The 16,430-nt window shown below is 41.4% G+C and overlaps 1 protein-coding gene across 3 annotated transcripts in view; it reads left to right on the forward strand.

The window, feature by feature from the left end:
• The window catches only part of MTUS2 (microtubule associated scaffold protein 2), a 321,113-nt gene that overhangs the window by 157,025 nt on the left and 147,658 nt on the right, over window positions 1-16,430 (forward strand). For all 3 annotated transcript variants that reach the window (XM_060129305.1, XM_060129303.1, XM_060129304.1), the window contains one exon: window positions 7,198-7,359. In XM_060129305.1, coding sequence (XP_059985288.1) covers window positions 7,198-7,359 — 162 coding nt within the window. The remainder of the gene's footprint in view (window positions 1-7,197; window positions 7,360-16,430) is intronic.

Raw genomic sequence — 16,430 nt, forward strand, 5'->3', positions numbered from 1 at the left:
AATGAAATATGCATCAATGAGGCAGTCGCGCAGCCAGAACATTATACAACTTGATTGCCTGGGATTGTTTTAAAAAATCAGTGAAGAGACTAGTTTAATCATTGTAATATGGATAAATACTCAGAATCAGGAAAACATGTTTCTTCCAGTTTGGCTGTAATGCCTTCACAGTATTAATAACTGATTTGCTTTTCTTCTGCAACCTTCCCCTTAAGAGCCTCATCCTGGTCTGGTTAGTGTTCATTCCTCCTTGCCATTCTTTCTTCTTTTAAAGTTCAGTCTCACATAGAGAGTGGACTTGAGGACACGGGGAGGGGGAAGGGTAAGCTGGGTCGAAGTGAGAGAGTGGCATGAACATATATACAATACCAAACGTAAGGTGGGAAGCAGCCGCATAGCACAGGGAGATCAGCTCGGTGCTTTGCGATCATCTAGAGGGGTGGGATAGGAAGGGTGGGAGGGAGACGCAAGAGGGAGGGGACATGGGGATGTATGTATATGTATAGGTGATTCACTTTGTTATAAAGCAGAAACTAACACACCATTGTAAAGCAATTATACTCCAATAAAGATGTTAAAAAAAAGAGTAAATAAAATTTCTGTGTATACTTACAAAAAATAATAATAAAGTTCAGTCTTAGTTATTGGCCTTCCCAGTAAATGAAGTGGTAACAAGAGCATTGGGATGTGCGTCACAAACCCTAACGTCTCGTCCTGACTGCAGTCTTGGTCAGAATGATCCTTTCGAGCAGGTTGGGTAGATCCCACTCATCGCTTTGTAGGGGGCTATCAGGGCTCCTATAAATCTACACTTCCTCCGCCCAGTGCCTCAGGTCCCGTGAGGGACTTTCATTCCTTTAGTGCCGCCTTGTCTGGCCTGAATTTGCACGTGGCCTCCTCTGTCTGTGGCGTAGGACCAGAGCCGCCGAGACCCACACCTGATTTGGTGGGAGTAGATGAGAAAAGTGAAGGAGCTGGCGATGCCATCCTTCCACTTGGGAGCTTGGGCCTTCTGCTGCAGTGGATGGGAGGCAGTAGCGGGTTCCAGGGTGTTCTTTCCTGTGTTGTTCAGGAGTGTGCCACCAGGAGACGGAAGCACCCTGGGACGGACGGGTTGGGATCTGCTGTAGGCACAGTGCAGGGACGCTGGATGGGAAGTAGGAATAATCACTCCCGCGTGAGAACAGGAGTTCTCGGGAGAGGTGAGAGCTGAATGCCAATTCGAGGAACCTGTTCCAACCAGGGGATCCAGGAAAGGAAACTGAGGTATGAGAAGTTTTTAATTGATTGATTTTTGTAGATAATGCAAATACTGTAAGATTCACCCTTGTATGCATAAATCTGGTAGTTGTTAGTATATTCACGAGGTTATACACCATCACTCCTAATGCCAGAACATCTTCATTACCCCCGGAAAGAAACCCTTTACCCATTAGCAGTCAGTCCTCTCTCCCCTGGCCCCCTCGCCTCTGACAGTCTCTAATCTACTCTTGCTTCTGTGCTTTGTCTATTCTGCACATTCCGTATAAATGGAATTGTATAATACGTCGCCTTTCATGCCTGGCTTCTTTCATTTAGCATAACATTTTCAAGGTTCATCTATGTTGTGGCTTCTATCAGTAATTCATTCCTTGTTATGGCTGAGTAATATTCTGTTGTATGAGTAAACCACATTTTATGTACCATTCATCTCTTGATGGACATTTGGGCGGTTCTCCCTTTTAAATTATTATGCATAATGCTGCTATGAATATTTGTGTACAAGGCTTTGTGTGGACATACATTTTCAAGTCTCTTGGGCATATACCCAAGAGTAGTACCGCTAGGTCATATGGTAGCTCTGTGTTTAACATTTTGAGGAACTGTCAAACTGTTTTCCAAAGAGACTACTCTGTATTACAATCCCACCAGCAATGTATGAAGATTCCAATTTTTCCACATCTCTACCAACACTTCTTATTGTCTGTGTTTTAATTATACCCATTCTACTGGGTTGAAAGTGGTATTTAAAGGCTTTGATTTGAATTTCCCTAGTGACTAGTGACGTTGGCATCTTTTCATGTGCTTATTGGCCATTTGTATCAATATCTCTCTTTGGAGAAATGTCTATTCAAATCCTGCGTTCATTTTTAATCGGGTTACTTGTCTTTTTATTGTTGAGCTATAAAATTCTTTATGTATTCTGGATACTAGACCCTTATCAGATATATGATTTGTAAATATTTTCTTCTATTCTGTCAGTTGTCTTTGCACTTTATTAATAGTGCCCTCTGAAGGACAAATGTTTTTATTTTGATGGTCTGATTTATCTGTTTTTCTCTTTAGTTACTTGTGCTTTAGGTGTCATATCTGAGAAACCATAATCTCAGTTTTCTTCTAAGAGTTTTATAATTTTAGCCCTTCCATTTATGTCTTTGATTCATTTTTAATTAGTTTTTTTTTTTTTTTTTTTTTTGCGGTACGCGGGCCTCTCACTGTTTTGGCCTTTCCCGTTGCGGAGCACAGGCTCCGGACGCGCAGGCTCAGCGGCCATGGCTCACGGGCCCAGTCGCTCCGCGGCATGTGGGATCTTCCCAGACTGGGGCACGAACCCGTGTCCCCTGCATCGGCAGGTGGACTCTCAATCACTGCGCCACCAGGGAAGCCCTTTAATTAGTTTTTGAATATGGTCTGAAATTCATGACTTCATGAAGTTTTTTTCTTCTTCTGCACCACACGGCTTTCAGGATCTTAGTTCCCCAACCAGGGATTGAACCCGGGGCCATGGCAGTGAAAGCGCCAACCACTTGAATACCAGTCCTAACCACTGGACCGCCAGTGAAAATTTGAAAGACTCAATTGATCAGCTCAGGGTGTTCAGGCATGTGGGGAATGAACTGTAGGAGCTGTCCCTGGAGGAAGAATAAGAAGCTGGTTTTCTCCTAGGATTTGGTGCTGAACAAGCATCGTTGTCCTGACAGTTTGAAGAGAAAAAGGTAGAGAGATCAGGTTTATGTATAGAAATGGACCCAGCTGAATTCTATAACCATGCAGAATATAGGCCTTGCAAATTCTCACACTCTAATGAAGGAGATCTTACTTTCCAAATAGCAAGTCAATGATATGATGATTTGGATATCTACAAAAGATGGCCCCTATCCGGCAGTGAAGCAGGACGCTGTAGTCCTTTGGTTATTATGAGCAGAGGAATCCCTTCATACTTTGGTGATGATGATGTGACATCTGATATTAATCCTTGAATACTTTCCAGGTTCCTGTGAAAAGCTCATTTGCTGTGTTGCTAGCCTGTAAGTGTTCATAACTAACACATAAGAGCATACCATGCACCGGACACCACTCTAAATGTTTGTTGTTGTTTTTTTGACTAACTCTTGCATCACCTTTTTAAAAATTCACTTGCATTAGCTCTTTTAATTCTCACAGCAGCTCTGTGGAGTCAATTATCGTTATCGTCACTTACAGATGAAGAAACGAGGAGCAGGGAGGTGGGAGGGAGAGGAGGCCTCGTTGTCTTTCCCCCGAGTCTGCACCATTTATCATGTGGATGGTTCGGGACACAGTAGGTTCTGGCTGGTTGGGAATGGGATGACTGATCAGATGCGTGGACCACTCTCACTAGCTGTATCCTCCAGAGCATCTTTCCGGCTCACACAGGCACGGTGTATTTCCGGTTGTTTTCTCCTCTTACCATGCAGTGGTTTGATGTCGTCTGCATTGTTGTGAAGTCCCCGAGCAGTTACAGAATTCAGCAGCCGTTTCCAAATTCAGAGTACTTGTCATTTACTGAATCATGTGTCTTTAAGTACTGGCTGACTTAAGCTGGTTTTCAGTGAGGGGTAGTTCACTGCCAAGCTGTCTCCCGCAATAAGGGACAAGAGCAGGGTTCAATTTTATTGTATTGTATTGTATTATTTTGTTCTGTTTTACTTTTCGGTAATTCAAGACCTCTCTCAGAGGGGAGTACGGAGCTTCCTTGATGCTTCCTACTTCAAACAGATGAATTACTTCCCAGCCTGGAGAGCAGCCGGATCTCCAAATTGACATGTTCACTGAATTATAAATTTCACGTAAGAGAATAATGCCAGTCACAAGAGCATTTGATAAAAGGGCATTTGAACTCCACAAATGATACAGAATATTCCCCTTCTTAAGAAACTTGAATAGTTAAATAGAAGGCTCTGTGTGGAAGATTTTATGTTCCGTTCAACTTCCACTACACATTCCAGTGAATAGATGATTCTGGCAGTGTGTCAGCAGGGGGCTGAACATTAGATAATTCCATGTGAAATATTTCTAGTGGCTGAGCCATTGCCATCCCCCCTCAAAATGTCCTACAACCCCCAGAGATTCTCTGAGTCCTAGGATGGGACTGGTGAGCCTGTGCTGTGATTCAGAAGCTAAGACTCACTGTTCTGCAGGTGCCCGGTGTCCCTTTTCTTGATGAGGTTTCGATCAAACACGTGCTTACTTTATTTTTCTGTTGAGGTAACATTGATTTATAACATATAGGTTTCATGTGTGCACCATTATATTCCTACCTCTGTATACCCTACAACATGCTCACCACCAAAATTTTCGTTTCCATCCATCACCATACAGTTGATCCTTTTTACCCATTTCGCCCTCCTGCCGCCAGCCGCCAACCCGGAGCCCTCTCCTATGGGAACCGCTGTTCTCTGTATCTATGTGTTTGTTTGTTTGGTTTAGTTTTTTCATTTATTTTGGCTTGGGGCGTATTTGCTTTTTATAATTTCACATATGAGTGAAATCATACAGTATTTTTCTTCGTCTGACTTATTTCACTTAGCGTAATCCCCTTGAGGTATATCCATGTTGTCTCAAATGGCAAGAGTTTATCTTTTTATGGCTGGGTAGTATTACGTGGTATGTGTGTAGGTATGTGTTTATGTAGCACATCTTCTTCGTCCATTCATCCACTGATGGGCGTTTAGGTTGTTTCCATATCTTGGTTATTGCGAATAGTGCTGCAGTGAACATGGGGGTGCAGGTATCTTTTTGGATTAGCGTTTTTGTTTTCTTTGGACAAATACCCAGAAGTGGAGTTGCTGGATCAAATGGTAGTTCTATCATTAATTTTTTGAGGAACCTCCATACTGTCTTCCATAGTAGCTGCCTCGATTTCCACTCCCACCAACGGTGCCTGACGGCCCCCTTTTCTCCACTTCCTCTCCAACACTTGTTACCTCTTGTCTTATTGATAACAGCCATTCTGACAGTTGTGAGGTGATGTCTCGTGGTTTTAATTTGCATTTCCCTAGTAATTTAGTGATGTTGGACATCTTTTCATGTGCCTGTTGGCCATCTGTATGTCTTATTTGGAAAAATTCAGCTCCTCTGCCCTTTCTTTAATATGGTTGTTTGGGTTGTTGTTAAGTTGTGTGAGTTCTTTATATATTTTGGATGTTAACCCATTATCAGATATATTATTTGCAAATATCTCCTCCCATTTGCCAGGTTGTCCCCTGATTTTGTCGATGGTTTCCTTTGCTATACAGAAGCTTTTTAGTTTTCTATATATAGTTTTTGTTTATGTTTGCTTTTGCTTCCTTTGCCTGAAGAGACACATCTAGAAAGATATTGCTAAGACCAATGTCAAAGAGTGTACTGCCTATGTTTTCTTCTAGGAGTTTTATGGTTTCAGGTCTTACATTCAAGTCTCTAATCCATTTTGAGTTAATTTCTGTGCACTGTGTGAGATAGCGGTCGTTTCATTTTTCTGCATATGGCTGTCCTGTGCTTGCTTTTTAATCTGAAATTCAGGATACAGTGTACATCCTTTCAGCGGAGTTTCATCATTTTTATTCTGTTTGTGTGGAGCAAATGCATTCTCCTAGCCCTGTTTAAAACTATTTAAAACCTTGCACGGGACCTTCAAAGAACTATAGGGCATAGGTTCTCTGTTAGGAAATCACACGTTCTTTAGTTTTCCTTCCTAAATACACTTTTCTTTAGAAACCAAACAGATCTTACCCATTTTAAACAGACTTTCAGAGGGAGGAGAGCAGCCATCTCTTACTCTAAGGGGTTGAATAAAACTCCTGAGTATTTTAACACTAAAGCCACTTAATAATGTTAGCATTTTGATGCAGGCCCTATCTAAATAGAATGTTATGACTATCCTTTTAAAATGATGAAAACAAAACAATTTAATCTTTCACTAAACTTCTGTATACTTCTTCCACCTGTCATTGCCTGTTTTCCACAGTAGATGGTCACGTTCCTAACTGGATAGTTTTATCCCCAACAAGCGGTAATCTCAGTATATTCAGGCTCTCTGTTTAATTTAGTAGATTAGTCCTTGCAGCTGTACCCAGAGGTACATTTAGAAGATTTATCCTTTAATAGGAATAGATGGTGGTGTCATTGTCTTTAAGAGATTACAAATGTATAAACCATAATAGGTTTGAAAAGATATAGAGGAAAAAATTAGACCACGGCCATTCCGGGCATTTAAGTCTGACACAAATCCCAAGATGCCCTATCTTCAGAGCAGTCCATTGTAAACAAGCTGTCCTATAGACGCAGAGCCTGTTCTGTGTTGAATAGGAAACTGAAATGATGAATAAATACCTGCCTTCGCAGTAAACTGGACTCTAATGCAAGGTCCTCTTAGTTTGATGAGGCCTCAGCTTTTCAGACAAAAAGCTTCATGAGTTTCAAAGGGATTCTCTGTCTCCATATTCTCACCCGTCTACCTTCATCCCAAGCCTCTTCTTCTCAAGGTAAAATCAGCTGGGTTTCAGGGAGCGCCGAACACACTTCCTGGACCAGAGGTGCACATGTGCATTCTTACTCTCGTCTCCCCTGGGTCACTCACACTGTTTCTCACTGTTGCTCATCCTCTGTGAGTCACAAAATAGATGCTTACCGTATGTGTCTGCAGCTCCACATCCACACAAGCAAATTGTGTGTGCGTGAGCACATGTGTAAAATCTTCAGAGAAGTGAGGCTGCTCGTGGCCTTTGTGGAGCCCCTGGCAGGGGGATTTGAATGACAGACTCCCCTGCGGTGGCTAAAGGGAGCTCTTTTCCACATCTGGTCCCAGAGAAATGCTTTTCAAGGCCACTCACTAGGAGTTGGGTCAGGTTCTAAAGCAGGTGGCAGCGGTAGGATGGTCGACAGTGGCACACGGCGAGGGGGTCCATCCATTTTTCATGAGCTTGTATGCTTCCACAGGTTCAACCTTTGGGACTGAAGACCAGCCGGCTCTGAAGGCAGCTCTGCCTTCCAAAGACACACCCAAAGGGGCTGCCCGGGTGGCCCCTCCAGCATCCTCCAGTGTGACAACACCTCGCAGGAGTTTGCTTCCAGCGCCAAAATCCACGACCACACCGGCGGGTAAGACTTGCGCTGTGGAGAAGCTCCGCAGTGGAGAGCCTCTTCTGCATTGAAGTCTTTTGAAAGTCCTTGGGTAAATCAGTTGTTTAGATGGGATGACAGATGAGTTTCAGATGGCATTTAAAATTAATAATAATAACAGTACCACAATTTTCAAGGCACTTTCATATATTCCTGTGTTTAAATTCTCACAACTCCCTCTCACTCCTCTCTGTGACTGGTAACCCATCAGACCACACAGTTTTCATTGCAAAGAAAAAAGGATCAAGCTGTTTTAGGCAAATTTGGTTCAGGGAAGCAGGCGCTGATGAAATCACTGGAAGGCCAGTAGGAGTGAGCTGCAGACTGTGCCCCCGGGAGTGGGTCCCTGATCCCTGGGGGCAACTGCTGCCTCTACAGGGATTCAGGGGCTCCATCCCCCTGCTGGTCCCAGGCCCGCACCACCCATGCTGGGATGCAGGGATCAGCGGCTACCGCAGAAAGCCTTGCTCCCGAGCTCACACCGTGCCTGCTCTATCCAGACCCGCAAAGCCAATGCCCCGAGCCCTGCGCCTCCACACCCAGGAAGCTGGTGAGGGACACAGAGAATTCAGCTGACGCAAAGGTGTGACAAACGAAGGTGCTGGTCAGCAGCCCGGTGCGGCCCCCGCCCCGCCTTCTCCTCCCAGATCGCAAGTGTACACGTTTGCCCGCGGGATGTCCAAGCACGCGGCATGTGGCTTAGCTTTCCATCTTCCGCACTGTAGGAAGACACACTAAGAGGAAGGAAGCTTGGATGTTGAGCCTGAATCCACGGTAGATGGCTCACCCCTGTGGCTATTCATTGCTCCAGGTTATTCTTCTGTGCTCTTGTACTCATGTACCAGTGCATATACGTACACACGCAGATGGGCTTGCGTGAGTTCCTAAAAGTAAGATTGGATTGTACCCATTTTTCTACATGTTACTTTCCTTACTCAAAGTATGTCATAGAGCTGCCCTCAAGTCAGTGTATGGCTCATTTTTCAATGGCTGCCTGGCGTGGATATACCATGATCTATTGAACCATTCCCCCACTGGTGGACATTCACTTTGTAACTGGTGTTTGCTGCTATAAACAGTGCTGCAGTACGTGTCCTTGGTGGCATTCTTTCTACAGGATTGATCCCCAGCAGTGGGATGGCTGTGTTTGATGCATTAATAGATATGATTAGATTCCTTTTCAAAGAGGCTGCAGTGCTTCACCTTTCCACCCATATCCCTGCTAAGAATAGATAGCATTTTAAAAATTTTTTGTCCATTTGGTGGAAGTGTTATTTTAAATTTGCATTTCCCTGACCACTTGCCCTTCAATGGAGTACCACCTTGTAATCCCCTTTGGTAAGACTTAAATTGACTTGTTTGGTTTTGCTCTTCCTCAGTGGAGGAGAAGCTCCTGGGGACAGTGACTTGTCCATTTTATTGAGCACAGTATCCCCGCTGCTGCAGTGTCCCCGGTGACTGACACGCAGTGGCTACTTACATCTACTTGTTAATGTTTGGATACATCAACGAATCAATGAATGAATGTCACACGGCCTTTGACTCTTGGTTCCAGTTTAACAGTTTGGCCTTGGTTTAAATAGAAAATAACGAGACAAGCCTGCACTGAGTTAAAATACAGTTGTTGAATCAATCCTATAGACCAGTGTTTGTCAAATTTTAGTGCATCCGAATCACCTGAAGTGGTTGTTAAAACACTGATTACTGGGCCTCATCCTAGCATCTCATTAGTAGGTCTGAGGTGGGGCCTGAGAATTTGCATTTCTAATGATTCCCAGGTGGCGCTGCATATCCTGCTGGTCTAGAGATCACACTTGTGAAACCACTGTTACAGAAAAATGGACTAGGAATTTGAACAGACAGTTCTTAGAAAAAGAAATGCACATAGCTCCTAGCCATATGAAAAGAGAATCAGCATCGCTCATAATAAGAAAAACATAAAGTAAAATTACAATAGACTATAGTATCTTACCTGTGAGATGGGCAAACATCCAGATGTTTGAAAACATACACTGTCGTGAATCTGCAGGAAAAGAGGCATTCTCGTCCGTGTACTGGCTGGAATATAAAATAGCTCAACTCCTATGAAAGGAAATGGGCAATATCTAATAATAAAATCACATGTGCATTTTTTTCTTTGACTTAGCAGTCCCACCTCCAGAAATCTTTCCCAAAGGTAGACTGGCAAAAGCAGAATGCACAAAGTGGTTCATTGCAGTGCTATTTGAGATGGCAAAATACTGAAACAACTCAGCTGTCCATCCACAGGGGACCAGCTGAATGGATTGTCATACATCCATGGAATAAGAAGACTTATTCCAAGTGACTTTAAAAGAGTAATTTGGTTGTTCCACCCTAATAGTATGTACTCTATGTTCAAAAAGAATTGCAAAAAAAATCTTAAACTGTTTTTAGTAATTACATTATTGGTGGTAGCGTGGCTATGGCGATTCCAAATCTGCTGTTATTCTGAATGTGTGTATTATGGGAAAAATAGGATATGGGCATTATGGGATAAAGTATGAACTTATCTGAAATTTATCATTAAACAGTATTGCCGGGCTTCCCTGGTGGCGCAGTGGTTGAGAGTCCGCCTGCCGATGCAGGGGACACGGGTTCATGCCCTGGGCCGGGAAGATCCCACATGCCGCGGAGCGGCTGGGCCCCTGAGCTATGGCCACAGGGCCTGCGCGTCCGGAGCCTGTACTCCGCAACGGGAGAGGCCACAACAGTGAGAGGCCCGTGTACCGCAAAAAAAAAAAGTATTGCCAGCTCTGTCCACTGAAAAGTTATAAACAGTGATTAGACCAATAGCATAGAGTACCCCCAGTGCCCAGACTGTGATCTCTCAATACATTTTGCATTAACAGGAGATAAGGGTCTTTGAAGAAATGGCTGGTTCCAGGTCTAGGGCAGGAACTGTAGACCCCAGAACAGACAGCCAAGAGGAATTCAAAGACTACTAGGATTCTATCAACTCAAGAGTCAGACTGAATAAGCTCCTACTGGAAGAAAGAAAGAGAGAGAGAGAGAGAGAGGGAGGGAGGGGAGAGGGAGGGAGGGAGGGAGAGGAAGGAAGGAAGGAAGGAAGGAAGGAAGAGATTGAATATCAATAAGATTCATAATTGCAGTAGAATAATATTCATCAAATCAAAATATATGTGTATCCATGAGGTCATAATGATACAGAATAAGATAAAAACTAGGCACTTTGGTTGATGCTAAGAAACTTTTTTTGAAATTTGGTAAAGAAAAGAATAAAATATTTTAGCCACTTCTCCTATTCAGTCTGTATCTCATGATAACCAAATAGTTGGCGAGGGGAAGGTTCTCTTTTAGTGTTTAAAAGCATTCTAGTTAATAAATAAGGTATGATAGAATATCACCTTTTCAAAGCTTTAGTGAATCAGTAGGTAAAGGCAATGATCATCAGTGGAAAGGGAAAACCAGACGTTACGAACTAATACTGATATACAACATTACATGTGAATTAGTCTTGGGGGAAAAATGAATCCGCCCTAGCCTTTAGATTTACTAATTTACTAGAAGTAGAAAGGACAAAGAAGCATATTAAATAACACCATGGGAATAAAATCAACCAACCAGACTGAAAAACTCTATAAAACAAACCATCCAACTTACTCAACAGTAGAAATAACAACAAAAATTGCAAAAAAAAAAAAGGCAGATAAACAAACATTCTGGGAGGGGGACAAAGGACATAGAGGGGGAACCTGTAGATTATAAAAAACTTAGACTTATCGTCCAGTTGCAAAGTATGGATCTTGTTTTGTATCCCAATTCAAACAAACACACCAAAAAAATTTTTTTTTAAAGATAACTGAAGAAATGTGAACCAACATTGGCTCTTAGATGACATTAAGAAACTATTATTGCTATTATTCTGAGTATGATGGTAGTATTTGTGGTTATGTTTTTGTTTCTGTTTAATCGAAGTATAGTTGCTTTATAATGTTGTGTTAATTTCAGGTGTACAGCAAAGTGATTCATTTGTACATATACATATATTCTATTCTTTTTCAGATTCTTTTCCTTTAGAGGTTATTACAAAATACTGAGTAGAGTTCCCTGTGCTATACAGCAGGTCCTTGTTGGTTGTCTGTTTTATATATAGTAGTGTGTGTATGCTAATCCCGAACTCCTCATTTATCCCTCCCTGTGGGTATGTTTTCTTAAAAAGCCGTCTTTTAGAAACGCACAAATATGAAGTGATACGCTTTCTGGGATTTGCTTCAGAATAACCCAGGATGGTGGCACGTGGAGTCAACATGTTACAGAAGATGAAACATGGGTATTGCTTGTTGTTGAAGTTGGGTGATAGAATACATAGTTAACTAGACTAGTCTCTCTGCTTCAGTACATGTTTAAAGTGTTCCATTGAAAACTGTGCAGAGAGAGTGGCTGTTTTAGCTGTTTTAGTGGAGGTAGAGCTAAGTGGAAGTAAGGTATTTCAGGTGTGAAGAATAGAGGGCAAGGCAGCAACAGTGTTTAAGACCATAAAAATTTCATTATTTTTTCAAATACTTCTGCTCTGTAGAGGATTTTGGAAAGCCATGTGATCTTGATAACAAGAATTCTCTTCCACTTTGTATTACTTTATAAAACACTTTAATGTGCTAAGTATGATTTGGTCCTCACAGAAACCTAGAGTGGTGGACAAGGAAAGTATTAGTTTGCAGATGGGAAATCAAGATTCAGAGGTGAAAGGACTTGCCCCAAGTCATGTGGTGGCGTCAGGAAATCACATAGGTTGTGTATGTGTCCTGTGCTTTTTCCACAATAATATAAATATCCCGCTGTGGAGTATAAGAATTCCATCTGTGGTCCCCCATTACCATTAGATTTCACATGTGTGAACTGGGGATGGTGGTAAACAGAAATGGTACACAGGATTCCTTGCCTCAGGTCAGGCTCTCCTTGAGACGTCTTGGTTAGAATTCGGTTGGTGATGCCATGAAAAATAGGTGTTTAACCAGAGGGAAGAGAGGGGAAGGAATGATACTGTGTGAGGAGGGATTGCGTGTTCATGGGGGGTAAGGGATGTTCCCAGCAGAGAAAGGGTCACCATGATGTCACCAGTTTCCACGCCGAGGGCTCAGAAAGTACTTGTGACTTGGGCAGGTTGTTACATAATGAAGCAAGAGACCACTTCCTGAGGACAAGTGAGAGTCCTGCCTTACCCGTGTCCTGGAACAGGCTCCAGCAGATGCTCGGAGACTCCCACCTGTTTCACACCCTTATGCAGCTGCCCCGAGGTCAGCTTCTTAGGCTCTGATGGCAAATTCCACAGGCCTCGTCCGGCAGAAGCAGCCGGCAGCTGCCCCCAGTCATGTCTCTTTCCCTTCTCTCTCTCCCCCAGTGTTTCCTCTCTGTAACTGTGAGCTCTGCCAGCCTTGCTCTGTTACTTGCAGCCTCCTTTTTCAGGGTCCGCAGGGGTGGGAGTGGGGGGCAGAGGGGGTAGCCCCAGACTCTGGAGGTGAGACAGGCAGTGGACAGAGCTCCCGAGCCTTAGTCAAGGTCTGCTCGGAAGCCTATTTCAATGACGCCCTAAGGCTCTGTGTTCCGATTTTTCCAAAGACATAAAACTTCTTAGATATTTTCCCATTATTGACATAAGGAGGAGGTGCTAGGGTGTTTGTTTTAAGATTTATTTTTTGGATGTAGACCATTTTTAAAGCCTTTATTGAATTTGTTACAATATTGCTTCTGTTTTCTATGTTTTGGTTTTTTGGCCGTGAGACATGTGGGATCTTAGCCCTCTGACCGGGGATTGAACCTGCACCCCCTGCATTGGAAGGCATTGGACTGCCAAGGATGTCCCAAGGGTGTTTTAGAACGAGGATTAAGCACCACCCTTTACTAGACGGAGGACCCCAGGCCAGCCGCCGTGTAGACTATGGCTGTGACCCCTGTGACATGCAGTCATCAGGGGAAGGCACGGATTGGGAAAATGAAGCAGAAGGCCCCCTTGAGAGATTTCAGGATGTTCTCTTCGAACTTGCATCCCACTCCAACACCTAATTTAACAACAAGTATAAAATTGTGGTTAAAAGATAAATTTTATTACCGAATTTTAGGTTTGCATTTGTTCCACTGCTATGAATTTTTCATTTAAATAAAATCTAGTTCCTACTACCAAATCAGCTTTCACATCACCTTGTTCTGTCATCAAGCTAATTAAAAAGCAGAAGGCAGGTGTGCAAATTACAGTTAAATTCCAAATAATTGTATTTCTTGGGACTGTGAGGTGTTTGGGTTATTTTAATTACTTAGGTAACACCAACCCTTGTTTTAAGGGCATGCTGTTGGAAACATTTCTAAACTGTGATGCTTTGCTTCTTTCCCTTGGTGATTCCAGGTGACTTGGATTCAAGAATAATTAGAACAGTCCTTAACCTTGAGGGGCTCAAAATAAGGTAAACAGATTTGTACACTGATAATTAGAGTGAGAGCAAGAGATCTATAATCCGATCAGCTGGCTGCCAGTTAATTCTAGCAGACCAGGAATTCATAGTAAGATGGATTAAGAAACAAATGACCTGAAGAAGTTTAAATTAAATATAATAGGCTTTTAAAATTATTTAATCACTTTCTATTTATTTAATCATTTTCTAATTTATGCGTTATGTTTTCACTTTCTGATTTCAGAAAAGATACAAGGCAGCATGTAGTAAAGGGCACAGAATAACAGAGATACAAGGATAAAAATCCAAACAATAAAAAAGAGAAGAGCCTGATAAAACTGGGCTCAGAGCTTCCTGACTGCAAGGGCAAAAGAAGAAACACAATCAGGGGAAAAAAAAAGAGTGCGCCACTTTATCAGAAGAGAGAAACTTATTTTTTAAGCACAAATGTGTAAAATTTTAACTCTGTGAATTAAAAAAAATCATATTGAACAACATAATGGACAGTAATTTTAATTGTATAGTTTAGACATATCTTTTCTGATAGGAAAATAATTGGATAATATTTTAAAATTTTGGAATAGGGAAGACCTTTCTAAACATGATGTGAAACCTGGAAACCTTTAAAAAATGATAGATTTAACTACATACAAATTTTAAATTGTCTGCAATAAAGGACATCCTAGAGGTAAGAAGGATGATAAACTGAATGAAAATGCTTCAACAAAGTGTTATTATGAAAATCAATAGAAAAAGTACAATTTCATTTGAAAAGTAGGTCAAATATATGAATGGGTGACTTATACAATAGAAGTACAAAGAGGTCAGTGGCCATAAACATGAAGAGATGTTCGAATTCACTAATGACTAAATACGTTCAGTTTTTTTTAATAAGATACCATCTTTTTCATATTGGATTAGAAAAAATAAAAAGGTTTATTACATGCCGGTGTTGGTAAGATCATGGCAAAAAAACACTCTTGTAGCATTAGTGGGAATGTAAATTGGGACAGTCTTTTGGGGGTCAGTTTGTTAATATCTATGAAAATGTAACTATCTTTACCGTGTAATCCAGTATTTCTACATCTGGGACTCTCTTTTACAAAAATACTTGCTCAAGCAGCAATGATATATGTATAGGAACATTCTCTGCAACACTGATTATAATACTAAACAATTAGAAACAATCTAAATATCCATCAATATGGACATATTTAAATAGGTTACAATATGTATCCATTCAATAGACGCTCATTTAGTTATTGAAAAGGTGGAGCTAGATCGATATGAATTATTCAGAAACTGTCCATAATATATTGTTAAAGCAAGAGAAGCTACAGAACATGATCTCATTTTTTCAAAACCCAAAATGAAAATAAATCTTTTTTTAACGTATACCTTTTTGTATATTTATAGAAAAAAGGTGGAAAGTATCATTTAAATAGTTAATAGCTATTATCAGTGTGGTGTCCAATTGGAGAAAAATTGTGATTAGGAAAAAGAACTTTCATTTTTAAGTTTTGTATTCCTTCTATAGTTAGAATTTTTCCAAATGTTTCAGTTTTTACAATGAAATACATAAAAACAACTCAGTAAAAAATGGGATAATAATTTGCTCCCAGAAAAATGCATGAAGAATATAGAAAAAAATGAAACAATAAAATATCTCATAATCTCAGTCCATGAATAGCTACCAATAATATATATTGACATATTTCCTTTCACTCTTTTTTCTAAACAGGTATGGATTTTTTCCCCATAATTGAGCTGATGCTTTATAGATACTTCTGTATCTTGCTTTTTCACTTAACATTATATCCTAAGCATTTTCCAATGTCACGATAAACATGTGAAAATTTAACTTTTAGTCCTGTCGTAATAACTTCATATTGATTTACCCCAATTTGTAGGACTCTTTATCCCTTGTTCAGCATTTAGGTTGTTTTCAGTGTTTCATTACCACAAAGCAAGGAATTGCAATAAGCTTATTTTGCAAAAACATATTTTGCTGGGGTTGTCCAGACTACCCTCAGGCTTGATGATTTCCCTAGAAGTGCTCACAGGACTCAGAAGTTGTTATATTCATCATTACAGTTTGTGAAAGTGGAAGAATCCAGAGTAAAAAGTCAAAGGAAGAAAGCTCACGGGGCGAAGTTCAGAGAAGACCAGACACCAGGTCCCAAGGGTCCCCTCCCAGTGGAGTCATACAGGTGTGCTTAATTCCTTCAGCAAGATATGCAGCAGCACATCACCTGAGTCTGGTTGTCCAGGGTTTTTATTATGGGTCAGTTACATTGGCATATATCACCTGCTGGACTGTCTAGGCAAACTGGTACCATGTGACCCAAGACCTCAGGTAGGCAGAACGCTTTCCTCAGTCAGAACATGCCAGAAGCTCAGCTCCCAGGAGCTGGCCAAGGGCCAGTCAGGAAAACAAGCCCTTCCTGGGAATGGGCAGGGCTTGAGCAATGCAGGGTGTTTTTATGATGGATTCCTAAAGGCAGAAATATGGAGTCACATTGAAATACGGCTTTACAAATAACGCAGACATATTTTGACTGTAGCTATTTCTTATAGCCATAAATCAACTAAGTCAAGGAGACAATATTAAATGAGTTGTTTGGA

Source organism: Lagenorhynchus albirostris, chromosome 18, assembly GCF_949774975.1.
Source record: "Lagenorhynchus albirostris chromosome 18, mLagAlb1.1, whole genome shotgun sequence".
Taxonomy (NCBI): Eukaryota; Metazoa; Chordata; class Mammalia; order Artiodactyla; family Delphinidae; genus Lagenorhynchus; species Lagenorhynchus albirostris.